At 36.4% G+C, this 25,489-nt stretch overlaps 1 protein-coding gene across 6 annotated transcripts in view; it reads left to right on the forward strand.

The window, feature by feature from the left end:
* Positions 1–25,489, forward strand: part of GREB1L (GREB1 like retinoic acid receptor coactivator) — a 181,794-nt gene that overhangs the window by 151,307 nt on the left and 4,998 nt on the right. For 4 of the 6 annotated variants that reach the window (XM_032222456.1, XM_032222461.1, XM_032222460.1 and 1 more), the window contains 16 exons: positions 1,000–1,197; positions 2,505–2,685; positions 3,939–4,131; positions 4,956–5,089; positions 6,484–6,823; positions 7,794–7,909; positions 9,710–9,954; positions 12,439–12,992; positions 16,305–16,407; positions 16,781–16,936; positions 17,059–17,198; positions 17,906–18,067; positions 18,797–19,001; positions 19,827–19,992; positions 20,945–21,175; positions 22,092–22,233. In XM_032222456.1, coding sequence (XP_032078347.1) covers positions 1,000–1,197; positions 2,505–2,685; positions 3,939–4,131; positions 4,956–5,089; positions 6,484–6,823; positions 7,794–7,909; positions 9,710–9,954; positions 12,439–12,992; positions 16,305–16,407; positions 16,781–16,936; positions 17,059–17,198; positions 17,906–18,067; positions 18,797–19,001; positions 19,827–19,992; positions 20,945–21,175; positions 22,092–22,233 — 3,266 coding nt within the window. The remainder of the gene's footprint in view (positions 1–999; positions 1,198–2,504; positions 2,686–3,938; positions 4,132–4,955; positions 5,090–6,483; positions 6,824–7,793; positions 7,910–9,709; positions 9,955–12,438; positions 12,993–16,304; positions 16,408–16,780; positions 16,937–17,058; positions 17,199–17,905; positions 18,068–18,796; positions 19,002–19,826; positions 19,993–20,944; positions 21,176–22,091; positions 22,234–25,489) is intronic. The other 2 variants (XM_032222459.1, XM_032222462.1) reach the window with 1 other exon arrangement.

Here is a 25,489-nt window from a genome sequence, read left to right on the forward strand (position 1 = left end):
TTTCTCCAGGTAGAATGAATTTTTCCCCTAAAATAATAGTATGATATTTATCCTATTGGCAAAAGATGACAGCTTTAAATTTACATTAAATAATTATTTTGATTTTACTGAATTTATTTCTAAAAAAATGGTCTAGGGATTAGACTATTCTGTTGGCAGTCATTTAAATAAAAAAGCATACTAAAAATAAATAATGTGTCAGTAATATTATTATGTATGATCAGTAACAGTATATCAGTAGCATACATGTTTTGTGTTTGTGTGTGTGTGTGTACTGTAGCTGCACAGATTTAGACTATTGTTTTAAAATTGAAATTATTTATTTATGCTATGTATTTAATGAATTTTACAGTATGTCATATTATATTATTATAATATTTATTCAAAATATTATTGACACATTATTTACTTTTAGTATGTATTTCTCCAAACCATAAACCTTTTAAGGGAAGAGTGGAATTCTAGTCCAGTTCTTACAGTATATTCTTAAAGCAAGGCTAGGCATAGTTCACTTCAGAGATAAAACCAATGGTCAGACTTCTACAGATCAGCGTTCTCTAATTCTCATTTTTTAGATGTGTGTGGAATATGACTTCTAAAAGTCTTTCCAGAAATTTTAGAATTCTGGGAGCTACAATAAGCTCACATCAGGAAGGTGCCAAATTAGGTAAGGCTGCTCTAAGTCACAAGAGAGACTAACATGGTTTGGTGTCCAGGAGCTACAACTAAGATTGTTTGTGATGGAGAAAGCTCCATCACAAGCTTCATCTGGAGAAAGTTAAGCAGAATGATGATACAACATGAATGCATATGGGTAGAATTAGGGGCTAATTCTAAGAGGCTTATTTTAGGATGTAGATTATAATATTATATATTTTTTGTTTTAAAATAATAACTTATAAAATACAAGAGACATTGGATTTTGGGGCCACATATAGCAGTGGATTTCAGTGCCAACTTCTGGACCAGAAAATAAATGACGATTCTACTTTATCCTAGACTTTGATTCTGAAACTTTCCAGATTTATCAACCACAACTCACAGTTGCCAGAAAGCTCTTGTCACAAGTGTGTGCCATAGCAGATAGTGGCAACCAAAGTCTGGATCTGGGCCACTTCAACAAAGTAGATTTTATTGTTGTCATTCCTCATTCAGAGGTCCTTGTTCAACAAACCATCCAGCGGATTCGACAATCAGGTAAATAACCAAAAAGCTTATTAAATCCAGCAGAAACTTATTTTCCGGCGAAGGGGAGATAGAAGAGCTATATAGGAGACTGTTCATTGAAAGTCCTATTAGAACTTTTTATTATGATTTATAATTTCATAGGCCTCTCATCTGAAGCAATTTCAGTAAAGCTTGAATAAAACATCTCTTTCTGAATCATATGAAGAAAACTGAGCACCTTCTGAAGCAGTTGGATGAGCATTGCAAAAAGCACAGCTGTTCTTATTGTTTAGAAAGAGATGCTTTGCTTACATTGCACTGTGAAGCAATTTTCTAAAGCTTTACAAAGTGGTAGCACAAAGTGTTAGTGCAAATAGCTACACGGCTTTTTAACACAGAAGATTTCATAGATGAAAAAATAGTCTCTGAAGCTGTTGAATGGCCTCTTTGGGATAAGAGGCTGTAAGAAAAGTAAAACTTAGTTCTCATTTGTTCACAAAGATTTTTCTTATTCTTTTCTAGGTGATTAGACTGAGTAAATATGCCACAATATGCCACAATTACAATATTTTGGTCTTGTAACAATGGTTGCACATTTTGTTCTGACCCAGCCTTAGCAGAAGCAAGAAACAGACTCCTTGTCACACAAAAAACCCCTCTTTATTTACTCTTGTAGATTAATTGCATTCAGCCACCAAAAAGACCAGGCAATAGTCCTTCAAGTAGTTAACTGCAGTAACAGACCTTATCAGTTCCTTTTGATAATTGCAAGGCCGTGAGCTCCCAGCAGAAAGGTTGCAAATTAAGTTCTGGCAAGCAGTCTTTCTGGCACAAAACACAATGAGCAAAATCTTCAGAAATACGAACTGTCTCCTATGACAACCACTCCCCTTTCCTTCTATTTATTTCCCAGGGAGCATTCATGTGTGCTTTACTTCCTGAGTCAACTCCTTGTCCTTTGTTGCTCATCTCTCCTAATTGCTCTGTGTATATCTGCATCTGGAACAGGCCCCAGCTGTTCCTTCTCCTCACTCATATCAGCCTCCAAAGGCAGCTGGCTCTCCGGTAGCTGGAAAATATTGAATGGCCTGGTTCTATCAATGCACCCAATGCAGATAATTCATCAGAGCCTTCTCCAGATTCCAGAACTGGCCCAAGTTCCTCCCAACCTCCTCATCGTCAGAGTCTGCCACCAGCTTCACTGGCAGCTGGTGGGCCATGACACATTTGTATATGATACTATCCATACAGATATAGCATGGATTTTATAGGCATATACAGATTGATAATTTAAATACCTTTTACCTAAATACCTAAACTCTTGTTTCTTCTTCTAGGTGTTCTTGTAGATTTAGGGCTTGAAGAAAGTGGAGCAGCTTACCAAAGAGCAGAAAAATATGTTGTGCAGCTTGACAATGAGGTCCAAACCAAGTTTGATAGCTTCATGAGACGAGTGAAACAGAATCCATATACTCTTTTTGTGCTTGTGCATGACAATGCTCATGTGGATCTAACAAGGTAAGGCATTGAAGTAAAGCCAGATAAGTTTGAAAATGAAACCATAGACTTCAGATTATAAACCAATAGTGAGGGCGTGTTTCTCAGATTGCTTATACCGTATATACTCAAGTATAAGCCGAGTTTTTCAGCCCACTTTTTGGGCTGAAAAAAGCCACCTCGGCTTATACTCGAGTCAGTGAAAAATTTGCCCGAAATTGAGGAGAAAAATGGGCGGGGCCATGCCGCTGGGTGACGCTCGTGAATGGCCCGGCGCCCCTGTGAGTTTCCCCTCCCTCTGTGTCAGTTTGCCACGCAGCGCGCACCGCACCATCCCCCCTCCTCACGTTCTAATGTAATGCAGGGCTGTCTTACGATTCCCCTTCCTCCCCCTCCTGCCGCTCTGCAACGATGTCCCACCTCCTCCTTGTTATGGCAAGCAGCCACATAGCAATGTCCCACCTCCTCTGGTACAGTGATCCAATGATAGGAATCACTGTGCCGTGTGTCATAGGAGGCGGGACATCGCTCCCGTGGCTGCACGGGACATCATCATCACAGTGGGACATCATCATCATGAGGTGAGTGAAGTATTTCATTGAATACACCGGTATTGTGTGATAATAATTTGTTATCCAGAGCAAATTTTTACAATGGCTACTGTATATTTAATGGGCACAGGCAGGCTGTATATGTTATTCAATGGGCAATGGCATTATTGGTATCTATTTTTATTTTTGAAATTTACCGGTAGCTGCTGCATTTCCCACCCTAGGCTTATACTCGAGTCAATAATTTCCAGTTTTTTGTGGTAAAATTAGGTGCCTCGGCTTATATTCGGGTCGGCCTATACTCGAGTATATACGGTGATCAGTTATGTCACACTAAATGCCTTAGGTCATTGAACTATATCAAACCTGTTTTAAAGATGTCTTGGGGTGTTTTTTTTTAAATTTATTCAGAAGGAGGCAGTTACAACTGTAATTATTGATTTGGTTTTGTTACCAGAATGAGGAGTTATGTGTAAATTGGTTCTCTGTTGTTCTAAATGTGTGGAAATATTTTATATGAAATAAGGGTAACTTTCATTGGTACCAATATTTAAGCAGGAACAGTGCTACAGGTTTCACAGAAGTGACCTTTTGGTTTTATACGACAGGGGTGGGTAAAACTATGGATCATGCTTCTTTTTGAACTGAGTGGATCTTGTCGTTTCTGTTTTAATCTTTTTATTTTTGTATACTAGACATTTTATGTTTTGACTCTCTTCCCAGTGCTATCTCAAGCTCTCTGTCTCATGGAGAGCCTTGTCAAGGACTTGCTGATAGAGTGATAAACTGCAGAGAAGTCCTTGAAGCTTTCAATCTCCTTGTCCTCCAAGTGAGTTCTTTCCCATATGCTCTTCAGACTCTCCAATCCCGAATCAACTCAGCGAACGAGGTGCACTGGGTACAGTTTGGCAATATGGTAAGAGTCTAAAGGTTACAAATAAAATACTTAGGTAATGTTAAAGTTTTCTTAATAGCATGTGCACTGATAATAAAGAGGGGGATTGCTTTGTTAGTTAATTTTGATTGTTTATTATCAAAATCTGGTTCTATTGAAGGAGGGAGTGGTTTCATAAGGTAGTCATCTTCTATAGTACTCTGTTTACTAACCAGCCAGATTATCAATGCCTTTATTTACCTTTGATGTCCTAGAAATTATTTAATCCCACCTTTATTTTCAGGAATTTAAATTTTGCCTTTCAGTGATGAATTTGATTTCTGGATTGAATTACACAAGAAAAGAAATAAAATACTGATTAAAATTTTCAACTAATAGTATTTTAAAAGAATAACTCACTTCAAAATGTAGCAATGTAGAAAAAGCTAGGAATATTTTTAAGGCTTTGGCCACAGAGGGATCCTCACTTCAAAATCCCTTTTTACCATTTGCCTTAATTTTGAAGCTAGGGGATACCTGGGGTGGGGGGGAAATGACAGGCATAAATTACATCATATGAGAAAAATGATGTCAAACTCATGGCATCAAGTTGCTGTCATATGTCGTATCACAACTTTTTCCCCTTTGTGGAGCTGGGGTGGGTGTGGCCTGCACATGACACATCCGGTTTGTGGGCCGCCAGTTTGACACCCCTAATATAGAGGAAGATAATCGACAATTTATTGTATCTAAATTCTAAGAAATGAAGACTTGTAAAACCATAGTACTTAAATTGGACTTGTAAGCCAATAAAATGCAGGGTAAGTATAATCTGATCTGAGCTTTGTTTGAAATGTATCAAACAGGAGGAAATAACCCAAGATGAGAAATTGTACTTTGGCTTGAATGAATACAGCAAGTCTCTGCAATGGGGAATCACAAGCCCTCTTCTGAGATGTGATGACATTTTTGAAAAAATGGTGAATACACTCTTAGAGAGGTAAATGCTTTGGTTATAGTACTAAGTTGGAGCTGTATGTTTCGGAACTCAGAAAGTCTCTTTTATTTAATAAATTCTACATGTAAATAGGGAAACAGTAAGAATGCTAATACTAATATTGTTCATATTGAAATCTTTCTGGTATAAATCTGAGGATGGCTGTTAGCAGTTGTCTTTAAATTACATTGTGAGTGATCCTATCTTTTAAAACATGATCCGCCTTAAAAGAATAATGCTTTTGTCATATATTCCAAAAAGAATAAGATATGACTTTTTAAAAACTTCCCAGTCTAACTCACAGCCCTAGTATTTACTTGGGGTGGGGGGTTGTATTTCAGCCAAATATTAATCAGATCTAATCCTTTTTAGTTTTCTAAGTTCAGTAGTATGATTTTAAAATGACTAGTATGTACCTAATCTATCATTATTGTATTTACATAAATTCATTTCTTATATATTTAACTTTAAAAAGATTTTTAAAATGGCTAATAATAAAAATGCACCAAATTGTGGTAATGTAATAAATGTAAGAAATAATTAATAGGCTTGAAAATTGCTCCCCTGACATAATCTTTCAATGATTTAAACTTAGTTAATTATTGAGACAGTTTTGAGAGAACATTGTTGAATCAAAACAATGTGTCTCGTAACACTTTAGACCATGGGTGTCAAACTCACTGCATCACATTGCCAAATTTATTATTGGTCTATGTTTTTGGGATCACTACATATACATACATACATACATACATACATACATACATATACATACATACATACACACACACACACACACACACACACACATTTGATTAAAGGGGCCATAGGTTTTTGTAATAATACATTTATTTGTCTCTAAGGTGCCAAAAGGACATCTAATAATTTGTGGTAAGCTTGAAAATTATGATAAATCAAAGCGTTCGCTTAGATTGCACTATTGGTTTGCTTTCAAGCATCCATTCATTAAGGGGATTGCTGTTCATAAACCACCGAGTCTTTGGGTTCTTCCAGTACTCTTTGTATAAGTCAGGAATAAGTTCAGTTATAAAAATACTAAGGCACCTTTTCCAACCCTATAGTACTGGCTGTGTTGGGATACAAACACCAGAATTTTCAGCCTGTAGGACCATGTTGGTTGGAGGTTATAATAATAAATAAATATTTATAAATAGTAATATTACTTCCGTGGGAAATTCTTGTATTTGCTTAGATTGTTTCTACTAGAGATCATCTGTGTCATCTCTATCTTCAAATTAAAATATATATTTAAACACATTGCTTATATGCCCACAACACAGCACAGGGGACTCCAACTATCCAGAATAGAAGTATCATCTTTCATGCCAGATATGTTTATATCAAAATTACTAAAAAAAAAACTCCATCCTTTCAAGGTATCCCAGGCTGCACAGTATGGTGATTCGTTGCTACCTCCTCATTCAGCAGTATTTGGAAGCCTTGATGGCTCTCACTACCATGTCCTCACTAAGAGACCACAGCACACCAGAAACGCTCAGCATAATGGATGATATCATCACTGCTCCTGGCAAGGATAAGAATGGCTGCGGCCACATGTTAGTGATCCGAATTCCTTCCGTGCAACTGGCAATGCTGGCAAAAGAGAGGCTGCAAGAAGCACGAGATAAACTAGGTCTACAGTATCGTTTTGAGATCATTTTGGGGAACCCAGCTTCAGAGCTTATGGTTGCCAAGCACTTTGTGAAAAGATTAAAGGTTAGCTTCAAAGGCTTGTTTATGTTTGCTAAGCTTGCATGGAAGCATAGAGCAATCCATTGTTTGATTTCTCTGTTAAACTTCTTATGGCAAAGCCACAGAGATGTTCTATTGGATAGAAGCAGGATATAGTAGGGGGATATAATACTGGCATTCTCTCTTCTTTAATGAAACTGTATATATTTTATAAAACAAAGAAAACTATGTTGCAGAATTATGGCCACAAATTATGAATATTAACTGAGAGACATGAAAGTATTCTGATCCGCTTGTACTTGTTCAAGTGCTATTGGCAGACTCTGATAATAGATCATCAGACATTGAATATTTTTTGTGTAGGGTTTAGTTATGTACCCCGCCACATACACTACTTTTTTGTAGGTTTGTTTGTACAACAGATGAAATTTGTACCAAACATGGCAAGATTTAAAGACAGATCACACATAATGCTAATTCATAAGCTTGCCTAGTGTGAATGTAGCCATTTTTACCTGCCAACTTCAGAGCTACCACAGAGCGCGAAGAAGAAAGCACATAGATTCTCTGTCAAAAATAATTTTCTCCGCCATGGAGTTTCTGAAGGTTCTCAGTCATGTCTTCTGACCTTCAAAACAGCCAGTATGGCTGGATCCTAGTAAAGGAGACAAAGACCTGGGAAATGCAATTTTTTAAAAAAAGAACATGAGATTTGAAAAATGCCGTAACTTCATTTGTATAAGGAAGAAAGGAACAACTATTTGAAACTGCCATAGTTTACTTTTCATTGTTTTGGCTCTGGGAGTTGAGTTGTAGAAGATTTCTAATGCAAGAGTTTCAATTTGTATACAGGAAATGTATACAAATTGAAACTCATTTCCTGCTGCTTACAGACTTTTTCTACTTTTTGATGGCTATCCTCTACTAGGATTTTTTTTTCATATAAAAACAACCTTAATGAGATTGAAAGCTTTTTTGTTATTCTTTCTCATAGGCATGGAGAGGAAATGAAGAAGATGATTGGCTTCCTCATACGTACCAAGATTTAGAAGGTCTACCTTGCATTGTTGTTTTAACTGGCAAGGATCCATTAGGAGAAACATTTCCCAGGTATGTTGAGTTACTCTATAGTGCAAATATAAAAGCTTCCTAAAATATCTAAATATTTCCAATTCTTTCTTTAGGTGACAATCTGGTAATCTTCAACATCACATTTGTAATTTTTCTGTCTTATAATTGAAGTGAAAAATCATATGCAACTACAGGCAGTTGTGAAAATAGACAGTATTGATTGAAAAAAAATATTTGATTGAGTTTCAAATCCCAAAGATCACAGTTTGTTATCAAACCTAAGTATAACATATAGAAGAAGCCAGCATATGTCTTCAGTAATACAGATAGAATTTTCATACCTGTTTCCCCCAAAATAAGACCTCCTGGATAATAAGCCCCATCAGACTTTAGAGTGCATGCACTAAAATAATCCCTCCCCCGAAAATAATCCCTCCCCGATAATATTGCAACACAGCAACAGCCATGAGGTGACCACACTCGTCGCTTCCTGCACATCAAAAATAATAAGGCCTCCCCAAAAATAAGGCCTAGAATAGAATAGAATAGAATAGAATAACAGAGTTGGAAGGGACCTTGGAGGTCTTCTAGTCCAACCCCCCGCCTAGGCAGAAAATCCTACACCACTTCAGACAAATGGTTATCCAACATCTTATTAAAAACTTCCAGTGTTGAAGCATTCACAACTTCTGGAGGCAAGTTGTTCCACTGATTAATTGTTCTAACTGTCAGGAAATTTCTCCTCAGTTCTAAGTTGCTTCTCTCCTTGATTAGTTTCTACCGATTGCTTCTTGTTCTACCCTCAGGTGCCTTGGAGAATAGTTTGACTCTCTCTTCTTTGTGGCAACCCCTGAGATATTGGAACACTGCTATCATGTCTCCCCTAGTCCTTCTTTTCATTAAACTAGACATACTCAGTTCCTGCAATCGTTCTTCATATGTTTTAGCCTCCAGTTCCCTAATCATCTTTGTTGCTCTTCTCTGCGCTCTTTCTAGAGTCTCCACATCTTTTTTACATCGTGGCGACCAAAACTGAATGCAGTATTCCAAGTGTGGCCTTACCAAGGCATTATAAAGTGGTATTAACACTTCCCGTCATCTTGATTCCATCCCTCTGTTTATACAGCCTAGAACTGTGTTGGCTTTTTTGGCAATTGTTGCACATTGCTGGCTATAAACTGCTAGAAGTTAGTTTTTATCAATCTGGTTGCTGCCTAGTTGTATGGGATTCAAGTCCCAGAATTTTTAGTAATGATCCTGATGCCTGGAAGATTCTGAGGAGAGATATCCATAGATGCACAAAGTATCATAAAAGTTTGTGAATATCTTTGAACTTTCAATATTTTTGCATAAATATGACCTACAATCTGATCTCCACACAAATCCTAAAACTAGATGAAGAGAATCTAATTAAACATATTAATAAAAAGCATTAGATTTCTCCATTGATTTGAGGAAATGATCCATCTAGTCTTATAATTTAAAACCCTAATTTAAACAAACAAACAAACAAACAAAAACACGGATTAGTAATTAGACAAAATGTGGTTTGACAGAATGTTGAAAAATCATGGTGACTGCCTGTATATCCTAAATATCACAACCAAACAACTCTGACAAGTTCATATTTTATAAAGCACTACAGTTCATTTGCAGTTTATTTTATTTGGGTAAAAACTCTGTCCTTTTTTTCAATGTTTTTTAATTTTATTAGCAAAGTTAAAATAAAAACTCAAAAAAACCAAACAAACTCTTCCTGCCTTGTGCATATGGTTCACTTATCACTTTAAACAACAACCCCATCATTCAGCGAGTCTTTCTATATTGCTTTCCCCCCAGGTCTTTGAAATACTGTGATCTTCGACTGATTGATTCAAGCTATTTAACTCGCACAGCCTTAGAACAAGAAGTAGGCCTAGCATGCTGCTATGTTTCCAAGGAGGCAGTTCGAGGACCTATTGTAGCTCTTGACCTTAGTGAAAAGGAGCAAGAGAAGACCAGCATTGGTGAGAATGATACTGATGAGCTGTTGATTGACTTGGAGAGGCCACAAAGTAACAGCAGTGCTGTGACTGGAACTTCAGGTTGGTTCTTAATTTTATCATTCACAGTGCTGTAGCTTGTAGTGAATGCCTTTTGTCCAGGAGGCACTGCTAATCCAGGATATAGCAGAACAAGTGGTTATAATAAAATAGAAAAAACACAGTAATTTTTAGGAGAGTCTAGGACAAGTGGAAAACAGAATGGATATCGGTGAAGTTTTAATACAATCCAGATTTATTATTTCAGAATGGAGGGGATGGAGATGAAAGAGGTGAAATGGGAATGCAAAGGCAGTTCAAGAGGAGCCATTATTTAAAGTAGAAGTGTTATAGCCATCCTCAGAGTTATCACAGTTTCCTCCCTCACTTATTAATGAGACATTCATCCAATCAATATAGTCTGCCCTTAGCAGAATGAAGCCTTGTAAGGTGGCTATGAGAGTCGCCCATGTCAACATGCGAGAGGCAGCCACTGTAGTCCCTTTATTCATTGCTATTAGGACCTTGGATACTCCTCAGGTGAGAACTGAAATTGTGACGTTCTCTGGAGTGGCTAGTTAGCTCAAATGCCTGATTCTAAGGCTGCATTGAATGGTCAGAGGTGGCCTTTAATATGTTTAGGCAAACGAAGGCCACAACTGGCAAGGACTGCATCACACATAAGGGTAGCCCCACAGGGGCTAATTTCCTAGGTTTGAAGCATAAATTTTGTAAGTTTCATTTTATTCCTTTGGTTTTTAGTCTTTTAAAAATGGTATTTAAAAAAGCTCTGCTTTAAGGCTTCCAGAATATTATTTTTTTTTTATTTTTCCCTTAAAATAGTAGGAAACCCTTGCCAATTAATGATCATGTAGGTTGATGGTGTCTCTGCCTCAGAAAAGGGCTCAGGAACTGCTTATAGATCTCAAACCTTAAGTTTTCTATCTTTCTTACAACAAAGTTGTTGGGCTAGAGTGGCTCCTGCCTGTTCCAGTCCACCCCTAGAATGGCCACTTTATCTTGTCTAGACATAGGACCATAGTTAGCATTCAGTTGACTTCCAGGAAATTGGTAAGTTGCTATAATGGAATCTAAATATAGCATCCCTCTTGTCTGAGATACTTTGAAGGTAACTGCATAGTATTAGTAGTGGATATCTTTTTCTTTATGCAGGATTTCAAATAGCCTTGAATATAAGTGGAAGGCTGAAACATTCTTCCAATTAGCATTATGAAAAAAAATGATATTTATTTTCTAAGCCAATATTAGATATATTTTTCCTGATGTGGACTAATTTTGACCTTTATTGACTATAGCTCAGTGAGCAGGGATGGCACAATCATTGCTGCCAGCTGAATAGCAGAGAGAATCTTGGTCTATTGTGCTTTTTTTCTTGTCTAGAAAGTGAACATAGTAGCCAGGGTATGTAGAACTAATACTAAAGTTGTTTTTATTCAAATATTTGTTGAGCTCTGAAGACAGTGAAAGTCTCTTTCAGACATGCTGTAGTTAGAATAAAATACTTGTGAAAAGAGGAAAAAAACTTTGTTCCAAGAATTATAATCTCATTAACAAAATAATAAATATTGATGTGACCATGACCCCAAAATGTTTATCAAACCCTGACTCAGATCTGTTCTTTCCTTCCTGGACAGGATTCTTGTTCTTATTCTACTGTATAAGATTTGTGCTGGGTATTTGACTACAAAAATCCAGATACCCATTAGAGGGCACCAAAGAGATGCAAACAAATTGCTATCTTTACTGCCATATAAAGATCATCTGGATTTTTGCAACCCAGACTGGTAGCCCTAAATCTGTGGAAATTATACTCTCATTAGATGTTCCTTTTTAGATCATTGTATTTGAAATTTGGAGAAATTAGACTTGTTGGAATTGGTTGACAAAAGACAATATGTTTTTATCATTGCTGCCTTCATAGTGCAAATTATATTTAATTGTTGGCTTTCTAGTTGCTATTAATATCATAGGGCTGGTGAAGAAAAAAATTGATAGTATTTTTTTGTACATGAATCCTTGCCATCTAAACATTGTACACTAGTTTTACAGCATGGCACTACAATGACACATTTCTCGATTACATGGCTGAAATTTTGTGATACATAAATCTTGCATGAATCTTACGTTATGATATTTCACAGTTTCTGGCCATTTGTAATGTATCTTTTAGAAAATTATTCAAAATATTATCTTATTTGTGAAGATATTTTGTGGAATGATGGTTACACATTAAACATTTGCTGATTCCTGATGCATTTTTGCTGATGACAGATTCCTATACCTTTTACAAATTGTAGGAATGTGATGATATGGACTGTTTACATTTCTGCATGTCCTTAAATGTGTACTATAGAATTCATTCTCTGTTCACATCTATTTACCTATCCTCTCCTGAACTTTTGTTCAAAGCTCCAGATGTAAGCAGGATATTTTTGGTATAGAAGTTGCAGAAAAATGTATTATGCATTATATGTTACTGAATATCCTTCAGGCCTTCCTTTTCCTTCCTTTCAATCTACCTTCCAGGATCTATAGCAGAAAATGGAGTGAGCTCCTCCAGTGCAACAGACAAGTCTCAAAAACTGTCACAGTCTATGAACTTCCAGAATGTTGCCACTAGCTCTGTTGATGAAGGCTGTGCGGCTGGGGAGTCTTTGAAACAAGAATGTGACTCTCTAGCCAACCAGATAGCCAGCAGCACCACGACTAAATTGTCATCAGCTTCCCCTTCGGTCAGCCAGACCTTCCGATGGCCTAACCAGCCAGTGAAAAATTGCAAGACAATGCACATATGCTTACCCCGAATTGTGATTTTGTCAAAAGCTGCCTATTGTTTCCTTGGCTCACAGAAAAGTGGCCAGACACCTTTCTCTTCTGCTTTGTTACCTCATGCTGACATGTCTTGGGTGAGCTCGCTGAGGCCTTTGCTTCACAAGGATATGACCAGTGAAGAGCAGTCTCTTTACTATCGACAGTGGACTGCTGCACGGCAACACCATGCAGACTACAGCAACCATGGTGAAACTACTAGCAGCAGGAGTTTTCATCCACGACGGCTACTTCTTACAGGGCCACCTCAGGTAAATAGACATTATGGAGCAGAACAGACTTCTCTAGGCTGGCTTCTTCCAGATGAGTTGGAAAGATGTGCTTGATGAGCCAAGGTGGCGCAGTGGTTAAATGCAGCACTGCAGGCTGACTGCTAGATCAGCAGTTCAGCGGTTCAAATCTCACCGGCTCAGGGTTGACTCAGCCTTCCATCCTTCCGAGGTGGGTAAAATGAGGACCCGGATTGTTGTTGGGGGCAATATGCTGACTCTGTAAACCGCTTAGAGAGGGCTGAAAGCCCTATGAAGCGGTATATAAGTCTACTGTTATTGCTATTATTTCCCACTTTTAAGTTATGTTGGCTAGGAATTCTGGAAGTACAAATTCCTAAAACATCTAAGCAGGTTAAGGAAGGTGCTGTTACAAAATAAGAAGGAATAAAATATTTAGTACTTCACATTTATTAATAATAAAATACACCTTGGGAAATATAATTTATAAGCCACTGTGGTATTTGGAGCATGTAAATTCCCTGGAAACTTTTATTCCAGGTTGTAATATTAAATGCTTCAATTATAATGTGAATCATTACATCCTTGCAGTGAAAATATAATTCTTTTGATGTCAGTTGGGCCCCAAACCAATGACCTTCCAGAGACATTTGCACACTATACTGGGTTTTTTCTCTCTTTCAACCTATGTATAATCAAGCCATGAAATCTATGCTTCAGAGCAGATGTGGTGGCATCTTCACTGGATTCAGAGCAGAGCTGGTGTCAGGTTACTTAACTCTCTGTGTTTCTTAACAGAATTTTGCATGCTTCTGCATGTTTGTAAGAATGAGCAACAAATTAGTGCATGCCCGCTTGTTTCTATGACTGTGTCCTTCCTTTATGGACATTAATAAAAAATAACTAGGAAGGGCTAAAGTTTAATGCTATCTAAACCAGAGTTCTAGTTAATTGTTCCTGAAAAATCTAGAATTACATTTATAAATTAGGGCAATTCCAAATTAATTGGGGTAATATACAGGAAACAAATATTCTGGAGCCTGGTTATAGATATTATATATCCTACCTGTTAGTTTGAGTTACTTGTGGAAAGAGTCACTAATAGAGTAAACAGCAAATCTCAATTTATCAATATGTGCAAATATAGTCAATGAATTTCACAGTATTTCTTCCTATTGAGTATGAGCTACTGCAGAAGCTCAGCTTCAAATAGATTTCTGATACTTAGCATAAGTAGAAACAGTAGTAATTATTATCATATAGTTGGGTGCCATTGAGTTGGACTGGACTGTTGGTCATTACAAGGAAAGATGTTGACCTTCTTGATAAATCTTTGGCTTGCAGCTTTTGCAAGGAATTCCAGGGATCCTTTTGATTCCATGTTTCCACCTTAGCTATTGTTTTCCCTTTCTTCTACTGCCTCAGTCTTAACTTCATAATTGAGGGTTTTTTTTTCCTGATTTATCATCTGCTCATATCATATGCCCCAAATCCCACAAAGTCTTCAGTCAAATGCTATAGGACATATTTTTAGATTTTACAGCTGAGTAATAATTTTTAAAAGAACTTTTTGGTCCTTGCATATTTATGCTTGTTGATGACATACATCTATTTCCTGCAGGCAAGGGGAAATCTGTAGTCAGGGATACAAAATATTATTTTCTTTATATCAGAACATGGTGGAGATTGGGGTCTATTTAATATTTGTAATAAATTTTGTCCACAAAAATATAACTGAAGCTTCTTGAAAATAATATATAAAGCAGGAAACAGTTGATCATCCAAACTTTATCCACTGAAATAATTTCAGCCCTAACCTAAGACTTCATCTTAGTTTTAGGGCAACAGTTTTTTGAGGAAGCCACTTTCATTTTATAAATCAAGATTTAAAGGTATCCCCCATCCAGTCATGACTGACTGAAGGGGCCAGTAATCATCTCTGATTCTTAGCCAAGGAAGCCTGAGAGATGCTTCCATCATCATGTGGGCAGCGTAAAAATACAGAATGCAGTAACCTTCCCACTGAAGCAGTACTTAATTATCTACTCAACTTGGTTGACAGAAGCTGGGGCATGTAATGAGAGCTCACCACATTGTGCAGCACTCATGTCTCGTATCTGGGCTGTCAGCTTTTCAGTTGAGAAGCCCAATGTCTTAACCACTGAGCCATCAGGCCACCCCCTATAAAGACAGTATCAGAGAATATTAATTTCCAAGGTTGATGAGACCTCTGAGATGATTAGTAATACCTTTCCAGCAATTCAAAATGAATGGATCGTTTTGTTAAGGTCCCTGATCATTCAGTGATTTTCTTTTCACAGTGATGAAGGCTATTAAACAAATGATAATAAATTCTACTCACCTCAGTACACGGACAACATTTGCAAGTTCTAACATTTTTGGTGCTTTATGTGAAAGCTTGGAGTTCATAGATTTATAGGAAAAATTACAATGTGTAGTAATTCACAATTACTGTAACAATTTAGTTCATGTTAGACTTGTACAATTGTCATGTTCCTCCCACAAGTTTTAGTGAAAAGAGAGTTTTTTAAAAATAAGTGATGAACTTTACATGAAGCGTATGACTTGAAAAGCTCTCTGTTCTTTTAAAAATGGATAAAAACCTGATTTAAATAAAAATAATTTCCAGCAACTGGTAGTATAGTTGTATGAATGAATGAGTCCTGAATTGGTTAAATCCAATATTTGATATTGGATAGTGAGGAAAAATAGAATGGATAAATGAAATAATGTTATTGAGCATTTTATTTCCACTAAGAGAAGAAGAGCTGATTGATTATGTATGAAGTTGATTTAAATAATATTAGATAACAACATTTGAATCAAATAATTCATTTGAAGGTGTTATAATCTGAATCTTTGTTTTGTTGAATAAGTCCAAATGTAAGCATGTAATTTTCTTACCTGCAAGAAATCACTGAATCTTCAGTAAATTACAGCAATGAAATTTTGAGCAACCAAACATTAATTAAACAAGATTTCTGTGAAGATGATTTGATTTTATAAGCTGCTCATGAATTATTAACATCCCAGAACTTTATCTAAAATAACTTTGAGGCATAACTATTAATTTTGAAAAATTAATTGTGCAACAAGATAGGTCAATTTTTATTTTAAAAAATTAATATTCTGAAACCCCACTTAATAGAAACTTGGTGCTCTAAAGTGTATTGCCATGCATATATTTTGTTTGTCACAGCTTGAACGAACAGTGATTATTTTTTGAAATGATTGAAGCAGCAGATCCCAGAACAAAATGAATATACCTTTCTGATAATATATTTTTAGAAGCTGTTTTTTATTATTATTTAGGTTGGGAAAACTGGCTCTTATCTGCAATTCCTACGAATTCTCTTTCGAATGCTGATCAGATTGCTGGAGGTAGACGTATATGATGAGGAAGATATTAATATCAGTGAGTACTAAGGACCTCTGTTCTAATTTCTCAAGACAGTTCTCTTTAATATGTGTGAAGCTTACAGAGTACTCTGAAAAGAGAAAACCAACTCTAGTAATACAAATTTGACCTTGTATTAACACAAAAAAGTGGAGGAAGTAATGACAAATCAGAAGTAGGAATATCAAATTATTCTTGACCAACATTTTCCCTGATGATAAAATATTATTTTTAGAAACATTTATCTAATTTCTCTAAAACACTTCATAGTTTTTATATACTTAACATTGTTATTGTAATATTTACTGAAAATATTGTAATCTGTATGAGGAAATTAGATAACACAAAACTATGATTTGAGTATTAACTAGTTATTCATATTTTGTTTTAGATCACGTGGAAGAAAATGAAATTGCCCAGGCTGGCAGTGATCAGTGGCCTGACGTTGAAATTGTCAGTAAAATGAATTTTGATCTCAGTGTGCATGATCCCAAATATGTTCTTATGAGTCCAGTCTACACAGAGCAACTGCAAAAAATAAAGCAGGGTGAGGGAACACTAGTTTCTTCTTCCTACCTAGATTTTCAGAAATTTTATTGGAGTATTTTAGCAAATAATTTTTAGGATTTGTTAATTTGGCTGTTTCCCTTTCATTGCCTTTCTTCACAGAACCCAACAGAGAAGTCAAAGTTGAAGAATTCAGAAAGCGTAATACTGTTTCTATGATGCTGACGAAGTACGCAGCTTACAATACTTTCCACCACTGTGAACAGTGCCATCAATATATGGACACAAATCCTTCACCTTCGGTATGCAATGCTTCCATCTAGCAGGCATTATTTTTTTCCATCAGGGTCCCATTGATGGAAACAAATGGTTACTAAGAGTGATGCTTTTATGAGAACAGAATGGAATAGTGATTAAAATATTGAAAGCATTTTGCAATTTATAAGGTGTTTGTCTCCTCTTTTGGAAAAAGCTATTGTATGTTAAATACATGACTACAGATGCTTTAGCTTTTGTTGGAAAAGGTTCTTGAAAAAACATAGGAATATGAACACAGCACTACTGATTACTTATTAACTCAGTTGTGTCATTTTATGGGATTGTACAGGTATCTGCTGTATTCATGTGATGCCAGAAACATTTATCTATATTGTAGATAAATGCTATATTCATATTTCTGTGTGTTGTGAAACATCTTTTCTGAAAGCATTACATAGCTCTAGCCAATATTCCTTGGTATTGGACTACGGGAAACGTTTTACCAGCAATATGAAAACATTCTTATCCTAAATTGTGATGCAAAATGAAGATGAATCAAACAGCATGCAAAATCTCATTTATTGAAAATAGACCCTATTTTGCTGATAAGATTTTCATAAGAGTAATCCAAATACGCTGCCCACATATACAATATAACATTTGATAATATAGCCTCATAAACTAAAGCTGGTTAATATTACAAGTTGGTCTCTTTAGTGTGTTACAATATCTTTTTCTCCCTTGTGTGCAGATGTCTGATTCTACCCTACATGCCTTTACATTCTCATCCTCAATGTTAGGAGAAGAGATTCAGCTACATTTTATCATTCCTAAATCCAAAGAAAACTATTTTGTCTTCAGTAAACAGGGCAGACATTTGGAAAGCATGCGTCTTCCTCTTGTGTCTGATAAGGTTAGTGAAATGTGTTTTGACTGACGTGGTGAATTATATAGATACATACAAGTATTGATTTAAGTAAGGATTGATTTCCTTATTGATAGGCCTCAGTTTGTGCAAGTTGGAAGAAAAGTTTCCAACGCCATCTCCTTGAGTACAGGTCATAGGTGGTATTCAGCAGGTTCTGATCAGTTCTGGAGAACCAGTAGCAGAAATTTTGAGTAGTTGGAGAACCGGTAAATACTACTTCTGACTGACCCCACCCCCATCTATTTTCTGCCTCCCGATTCCCAGCTGATTGGGAGGGAATGGGGATTTTGCAGTAACCTTCCCCTGGAGTCGGAGGGAATAGAGATTTTACAGTATCCATCACCTGGAGTGAGATGGGAATGGCAATTTTAAGTATCCTTTCCTTGCCACGCCCACCAAGCCACGCCCCCAGAACCGGTAGTAAAAATTTTTGAATCCCACCACTGGTACAGGTCCACTACAGGGCTGTGTCTTGAGTCCGCTACTGTTCACCTTGATGACCCACGACTGCTGTGCCAAATCTTCTACGAATCATATTGTGAAGTATGCGGATGACACGTCAGTGGTGGGTCTTATCTGGGACAACAGTAAAGATGCTTATAGTGGAGAGGTGAAGGCTCTGGTAGACTGGTACAATAAAAGTAACCTTAAAATCATGGACAATGCGCACATATATGAGACACATTATATTTCCTTTGGCTTGTCATCCTGCAGAATTTGAATGCAGTAAAGAGTCCTATTTTTACACCTTCAAGTGGACGTCATGAACATGGTCTCTTGAATCTTTATCATGCCATGGAAGGCATCAGCCACCTCCATCTTCTTGTGGTCAAGGAATATGAAATGCCACTTTACCGCAAATATTGGCCCAACCATATCATGCTGGTTCTACCTGGCATGTTCAACAATGCAGGAGTTGGTGAGTAAGACAAGATAAAAGTCTAGAAGATGGCATTTTCCTTTTGTTTGCAAGACAGAAAGAAGATAAAAATCCACAATTAAGGACATGTATAAAAATATTTCAGTCTAGTTATCAGTAAACTTTTAAATAGTAGTAATTTCCCTTCTTTGTAGCATCTTTAAAAGTAAGCTTGCTTATTTCTATTGTTAAATTCATGTACATTTTATTACTTTTTAAAAGAATTTATTTTTCTAAAAATAATTATAGATGCACAATTAACAAAATAATCTTTAAACTTGAAAAAACTTAAAACAGTCCTTTTAATAATTTAAACAATACAGCCAAAAGACGAACAGAGGTAGATGCAAGCATTCTGTATTGACTCATCAGTACCTACATTAGAATAACACAATTAAAATCAGCCCCACATGGGGCGTAGATTGACATAAAGCCGTTTCTACGCATGCAAGGTGGCTGGCCATTGGTTGCTTTCCTGGATATGTTATAGGCTTAATTAATACTCTTGCTAGATCTTATATTTGAGGATAATTTTAACTGTGTTATTGTAATGCAGGTACTGATGAGTCAATACAAAATGCTTGCATCTACCTCTGTTCATCTTTTGGCTGTGTTGTTTAAATTTTTAAAAAAGTTGAAAAAATAGAGAAGCAAACTGAAAATACAAACTAAGAAAAATCCTACTTTGTATCTTAAAGTTGCTGAGGTTGAAAAACACTGATCTAGCTTTAATTTAGAATCTGTTCCTCTTTGGATTTTTCATGCAACCCCATTTTTGCCACTCAAAAAATTAGAAATACCAGTCTCCCTGTTACCTATTTTCAGGTGCTGCGAGATTCCTAATTAAAGAGCTTTCTTATCATAACCTGGAACTGGAAAGAAATCGTTTGGAGGAACTGGGAGTTAAACGTCAGTGTGTTTGGCCATTTATTGTTGTAATGGATGATTCTTGTGTCTTATGGAACAGTCATGTTGTCCAAGAACAATCTAGGTAAGTTTCTCAAAGCTGATGTGGCACTAATAACTAGGAAACGAATCTTGGATCAGTCCTAATGTCATATCCACTGGTTCAAGGCAAGAAAGGGCCAGTTTGCTCTGATGATGATATTTGATAACATGAAATAGATATTCCTTTAGGCATCTAAAATGGGATATTTTATGACACAGGATAGGATTAGTAAGATGGCACCTTTGCTTTATTAGGAAACCTTCATCATATAAATATTGCACCAAAGTAGCTAAAATACTTGAAACACTGTTCAGTGCTATATCTACTGTTTGACAGCTTTTTAAAAAAAATAAAGGGCAATATGCTAAGGATAATCTCAAGTGTATTCAGTGGTTTATCTTTCTAATTTTAAAGCCATTATTCAATATCATAATGCAGTTGTATGTGTCCATTAATGAATTTGATTTAATAGAATTGAAAATATGAATTGGAGATGGTTGCAAATAATTTATTTTGTTTCCCTTTTCCCGGACATAGAGTGTGTAAGATAATTTTGTTCTTCCAAAATGGAAATGGTTGGAATGATGCATTGAGGACATGATATGTTTTTTGCATTCTTTTGTTGTTCAGATATAAAACATTGTTTAGCTTATGGCATTCCTTGTCCATTTTCTACATGCTGAAATCTGGAGGAGTCAAGACAATCGCACAGTTGCTTGAAAACAATTGAGAGATATTGGGGAGTGAAAATGGTGCTATGTGGAAGCCTCCTAAGGCGTCCAGTACAAGAATCTTCATAAAAATAGCCACTTCTTGATTAGCTTAAAAGACTGAAAGACTGTAGAATAGCAGCTTAAGTCTGATTCACAGTGATCCAATAGCATTTGTTGTACCATTTTCTATGTTCATTTCCTAAGCATATTATCTTCATGTATGTGTTGTAGTTATCACTGTGTTTTAATCTACCCAGTTTTTTTGGCTTTTTGCCTTTCAGTAGTCAGTGTATAGATCAAGGATCAACCAGTAAAAATGTATCTCTAAAGAGTGTTCTACAGCATATTGAAGCCACACCCAAAATTGTCCATTATGCAATATTGGGAATCCAGAAATGGAACAGCAAATTGAATTCTAGAGCACTCAAAGTCCCCTTTTCCAGATGCCACATACATGATTTTATACTGCTCAACATAGACCTGACCCAAAATGTGCAATATGATCTGAACAGGTGGGTAAAAGTATGCATGTCAAATATGGTGCTAGATTGGATGTCTTCATATGTTTTCTCTCCTTGTCCTTGCCTGCCTACATTTACTCTCCAGAAAAAGGTCAATGAGACAAGTTCATACATGACATTTTTCTTCAATAGTTATTTGGAGCATGGTAAAGTAGGAGGTTAATGTCTGCTGGAAAGAGGAATGGACAGTGAAGGGCAAAAGGTTTGCCTTCGTTCCTCTTGAGCACTTTGTAGAAAACTCAGATGCAAGAACATCTTATTTCATCCATGAGATTTTGATCAGAATTTTATTTCATCAGGTTAAATCAATACTAATAAGGGATGGGGAAAGGAGGAGGAGGAAAAATATTTTTTCTGCCTGGTGCTAATTTTACCTTCCTTCTTTGGCAGCTTGGGACATTGTATGGAACAGAAATCAAGCATGGAAGAAAATTGTCTTGTAACCAAACACTTTCTCCATGAATATTTTCAATCATTTTCTAATTTGAAACTCATTTACTATCTAAGGTTCAGAATTGGGACCAAGGAAATTTATTTGTCCTCCCAGGGGCTATCTGGCAGGAAGAAGTAACTTTGGATTAACATTATTTTAGGTGTTTTATTTGGGAGGTGATGTAGGTGAAACCTCTAAGCAAGTGACTGTATCTTAATGTGTAAATTATATGGAGTGTTAACTGTAAAATATTTGTACATATAGAGCCTTTTGCTGTGATTTTGTATTGTACAATTCTAAGCTAGAAGTCTTAATTAGCTTCCTAAGCCTATGATTTTCAGCTAAGATTTCAGCTCTATGAAATCTCAATGAGGGTATCTAATACCAAAGAGAAATTCTAGGGACTGTAGTATCAACTTATTTGGAGAGCATCAGATTATATAACTGTATGTAAATCTATGTCCATTTGCATAGGTATTTCTGTGAAGATGTAGATTTTAATCTGAGAACAAACAGCAGTGGCCTGCTTATCTGTTGTTTTAACAACTTCAGCCTTATGAAAAAATATATCCAGGTTGGCGGTCAAAAGGATTTTGATATTAAACCGAAAATCATGGTGAGTAGAAAAAGATGCTTTTTGTATTCCCCTCTCTTCTCCCCACTTCCATTTCCTTATGAAGTCATAGGTATGGGGGAACATTTCCAAGGAACAAATCATTGATCTGTCTAGGCCAGGAGTAGTAGTCCAGTTCTGACCCAGCTCCCCAAATATGACAAACCTTCTAAAGTGAACTCAAAAGATTCCTTTGCCGGCAGCCCCGGCAAAAAGTTTATCTCTTATCACAGACTAACAAATCCGTCCGCCACATCTATTTATCTCTGCCACCTGCCTTTTATCCCCAGAGCTAGGGTGGGGCTTCACTAGCAGCAGTGGCTCTTCCTTCCCAAGGATTGGCTCATAGATTTCCACTGCTCTCCTCTTCTCTGCCTTCTGCGCGATCCGTGCATCAGGCACTGGACCCAGCTGTTCTGCCTCTTCCTCGTCAGCCACCTCGACCTGGGGACGGTTGACTCTCCATCTGAGGGCTGACGGACAGCTCAGGCTCTCTCTCTGCCAGCTCCATTCCTTCTTTCCCCTCGGAGCTCTCAGGTTGCCTTGATTCTGACCCTGACTCCCACCCCTCCTCCTCCTCCTCTGATTTGGCTGCTAGAGGGGCTGGTGGTCGACAGGCCACAGCAGATCCAAGTGATACATTCAGTGCTTGGCATTGTGTCATGGTATGATCTGGTTGATCTGACTGATTTGCAATTGATTGGCGAGTCAACAGGAGTCAGGTGACATTCAAATGTAATGAATGTAATCATGACCCGACAAAAGAGCACCGACAGAAGCGTGATTAGGTTTAAGGTAAGGGTTAGGTTTAGGTTTAGGGTTCTTACGTTGTTTTCGCGTTGTTTGTTGATGGCGTGCTTCTGTCGGCGCTCTTTTGTCAGCGCTCCTATGTGGGCGCGATTTCGACATCACAGTTTTCTCGCCGCGGTTTTGTCGGTGTGCTTTTGTCGTGTGCGCATTTGTCGGTGAACGGAATGTAATTATTATCATTATTTAAGGCTTCTTTAACAGAAGCAGTAACTAACTTTCCTTTCCCAGTCATTAAGAGACAGTACTAATAAGGAATCATACAAATCATGCCTAACCCTAACCCTTGAGAATCCATTGGGGGATATCCTTAATGGTCTTGATTCAATTCACAAACATTTGTTTTTGGGTTTTTTTTGTAATTTTTTTTATTTTCAAAACAAACATACAAATCCTCCTTCTTTACATACTGTAGAAAGTGTATCAGCTGGTTACAAAAGGCTTTTGTGCATCTCTTCCACCATCATCAAATATAATTCATATTAATTCAAATATCAACTCAAATATTTATTATATTACTATCATCATGACTCCACTTTTATTTGACTATAGTTATTTAAACGTCCTTCATCCTAAAATATACCAAGATTTAATACATAACCACATGCTGGCATTTCATTTACTTATTTATAAAATCCTCCATTAACATTAAATCCTCATATCCTGTTTTAGCTAAACATCCATAATATTTAATACCAAAATTTTCTAATCCTCCATGTATATAATTTATTATCATTATCCTTTCTTTATTTAATTATATCCTATATCATAACATTTTCCCCCTATTAGTTAAAACTTAACTGTGTCTAATTTTGTTTTTTTATTATTGTTATTAATAATCTTTATATATAGTCCAAAAATATTTCTAACCTTCCCTTCTCATATCCAATTATTACTTATCATAACAGCTCAACATTGTATACATTACTATCATTATCAATTTTTATTTAACTATACCTATTATCACTGGATTTAATTAAGTTTAGCTAATTTTGAATTATACTCTTCCATCTATCAACCTGCATCTCTCCAATAGCAAAACAATCTTATATCTACTGCCATTTGTGGATCCTATTCTCCAAACTTCTTTTTAAATAAGTCTGTACGGAGTCCTCTTTGCACCTTCTTGTTTGTAGTATCTCTCATATAATGTTGATGCCCTCCTTCTGTTTCCTTTGCCAGCTTATCTTTAATTCTCAGCAGTGTTATCAAATATTTTGCAAATAGTATTTCATAGTCCATAAGTTCTTTAATGCTTTCTTCTCCTTCTATGTCCTGTCCTTTGAAATAAGTTTTCTCTCCATTTAATTCCTCTTCGAATATTCCATTCTTTCCTCCTTCAGAAATAAACCAATTGCCACGAATATCAACAGGCTCAAACTCTTCCATTTCAATTTTTTGAATTTCCATCTTCTTATTTTGTATTTGATGAACATCCTCAGTTTTTTCATCACATTTTGTTGCCAAATGCACCAAATAGTCCAATTTTCTCTCAATTCTTTCCTCTGTATCAAACACCCTCTTCAAAGCTAAAAGTATCGCTTGAAGAGACGCCATGTTTATACGCAGTTGTATTTTTTCTTAGAAGCTCAGCAAGATTGAAACACACTCGCAAGCAAAAACAAACTACAGAGGAACAGTTGTACAATCTTATCAGATCTTAAACCAGAACAGCCAAGCAATAAAAGTGTCAAGATGTAAACAGCCAATTTGTAGCTTACAGAGAGTCAGAAGTAATGTTAGGGTAATCCATCCATTTGAAAAGGTTTACTTAGAATCAATCTATGTAAATAACATTTAGAAAGTAAGATAACCACTGTCCAGAACCATTACAAAAATCAAATTTGCCGCTAAGTTCTTCTATTCTTTGATTTAAGTTAGTTTTTAAATTTTATAGGCAGTCCATTTTTTCTAAAACAATAAAAGTTTCTCACCAGCTTAACACTTCTCCATATTGCCCTGACTTTGTCAGCCTTGATAGACTGGAATTTTTATTGCCAGCAGAAGATTTTGCCTTGCTTTTCTCGGAGATTTTGCGATATCCCTGAGATCAGCAAGATGTAATCTTCCTGTTCACCATCAACATAGATTTGTCTCAAGTGTCCTTTGGTTTCAGTCCCACTTGACTTTTTATAGGTGTTCAAATGACAAAGCAGCTGGTTCATGTCCTGATCCTCTCACTATCGGACAAACTTGCTCACTGGATTATCTAGAAGAATGCAATTGGCACTAGATTCCACCCCTACCACCCTTAATGGGCTCTTCTGTAGATTTACAATCTCTTAGTTGATTATTAGATGAAAAGGAGGAAAAGAATTTCTTGTTCTGTTTGAATGGGTTTTATGACTTATAGTCTCTGGTCTCCTTCCATTTCAAGCCATTGCTTTACTTATTCATTGGTTATATTTCTGTACTTGCTGATTTCTCCATGTGATACAATTTTATTAGTCTC

Source organism: Thamnophis elegans, chromosome 8, assembly GCF_009769535.1.
Source record: "Thamnophis elegans isolate rThaEle1 chromosome 8, rThaEle1.pri, whole genome shotgun sequence".
Taxonomy (NCBI): domain Eukaryota; kingdom Metazoa; phylum Chordata; class Lepidosauria; order Squamata; family Colubridae; genus Thamnophis; species Thamnophis elegans.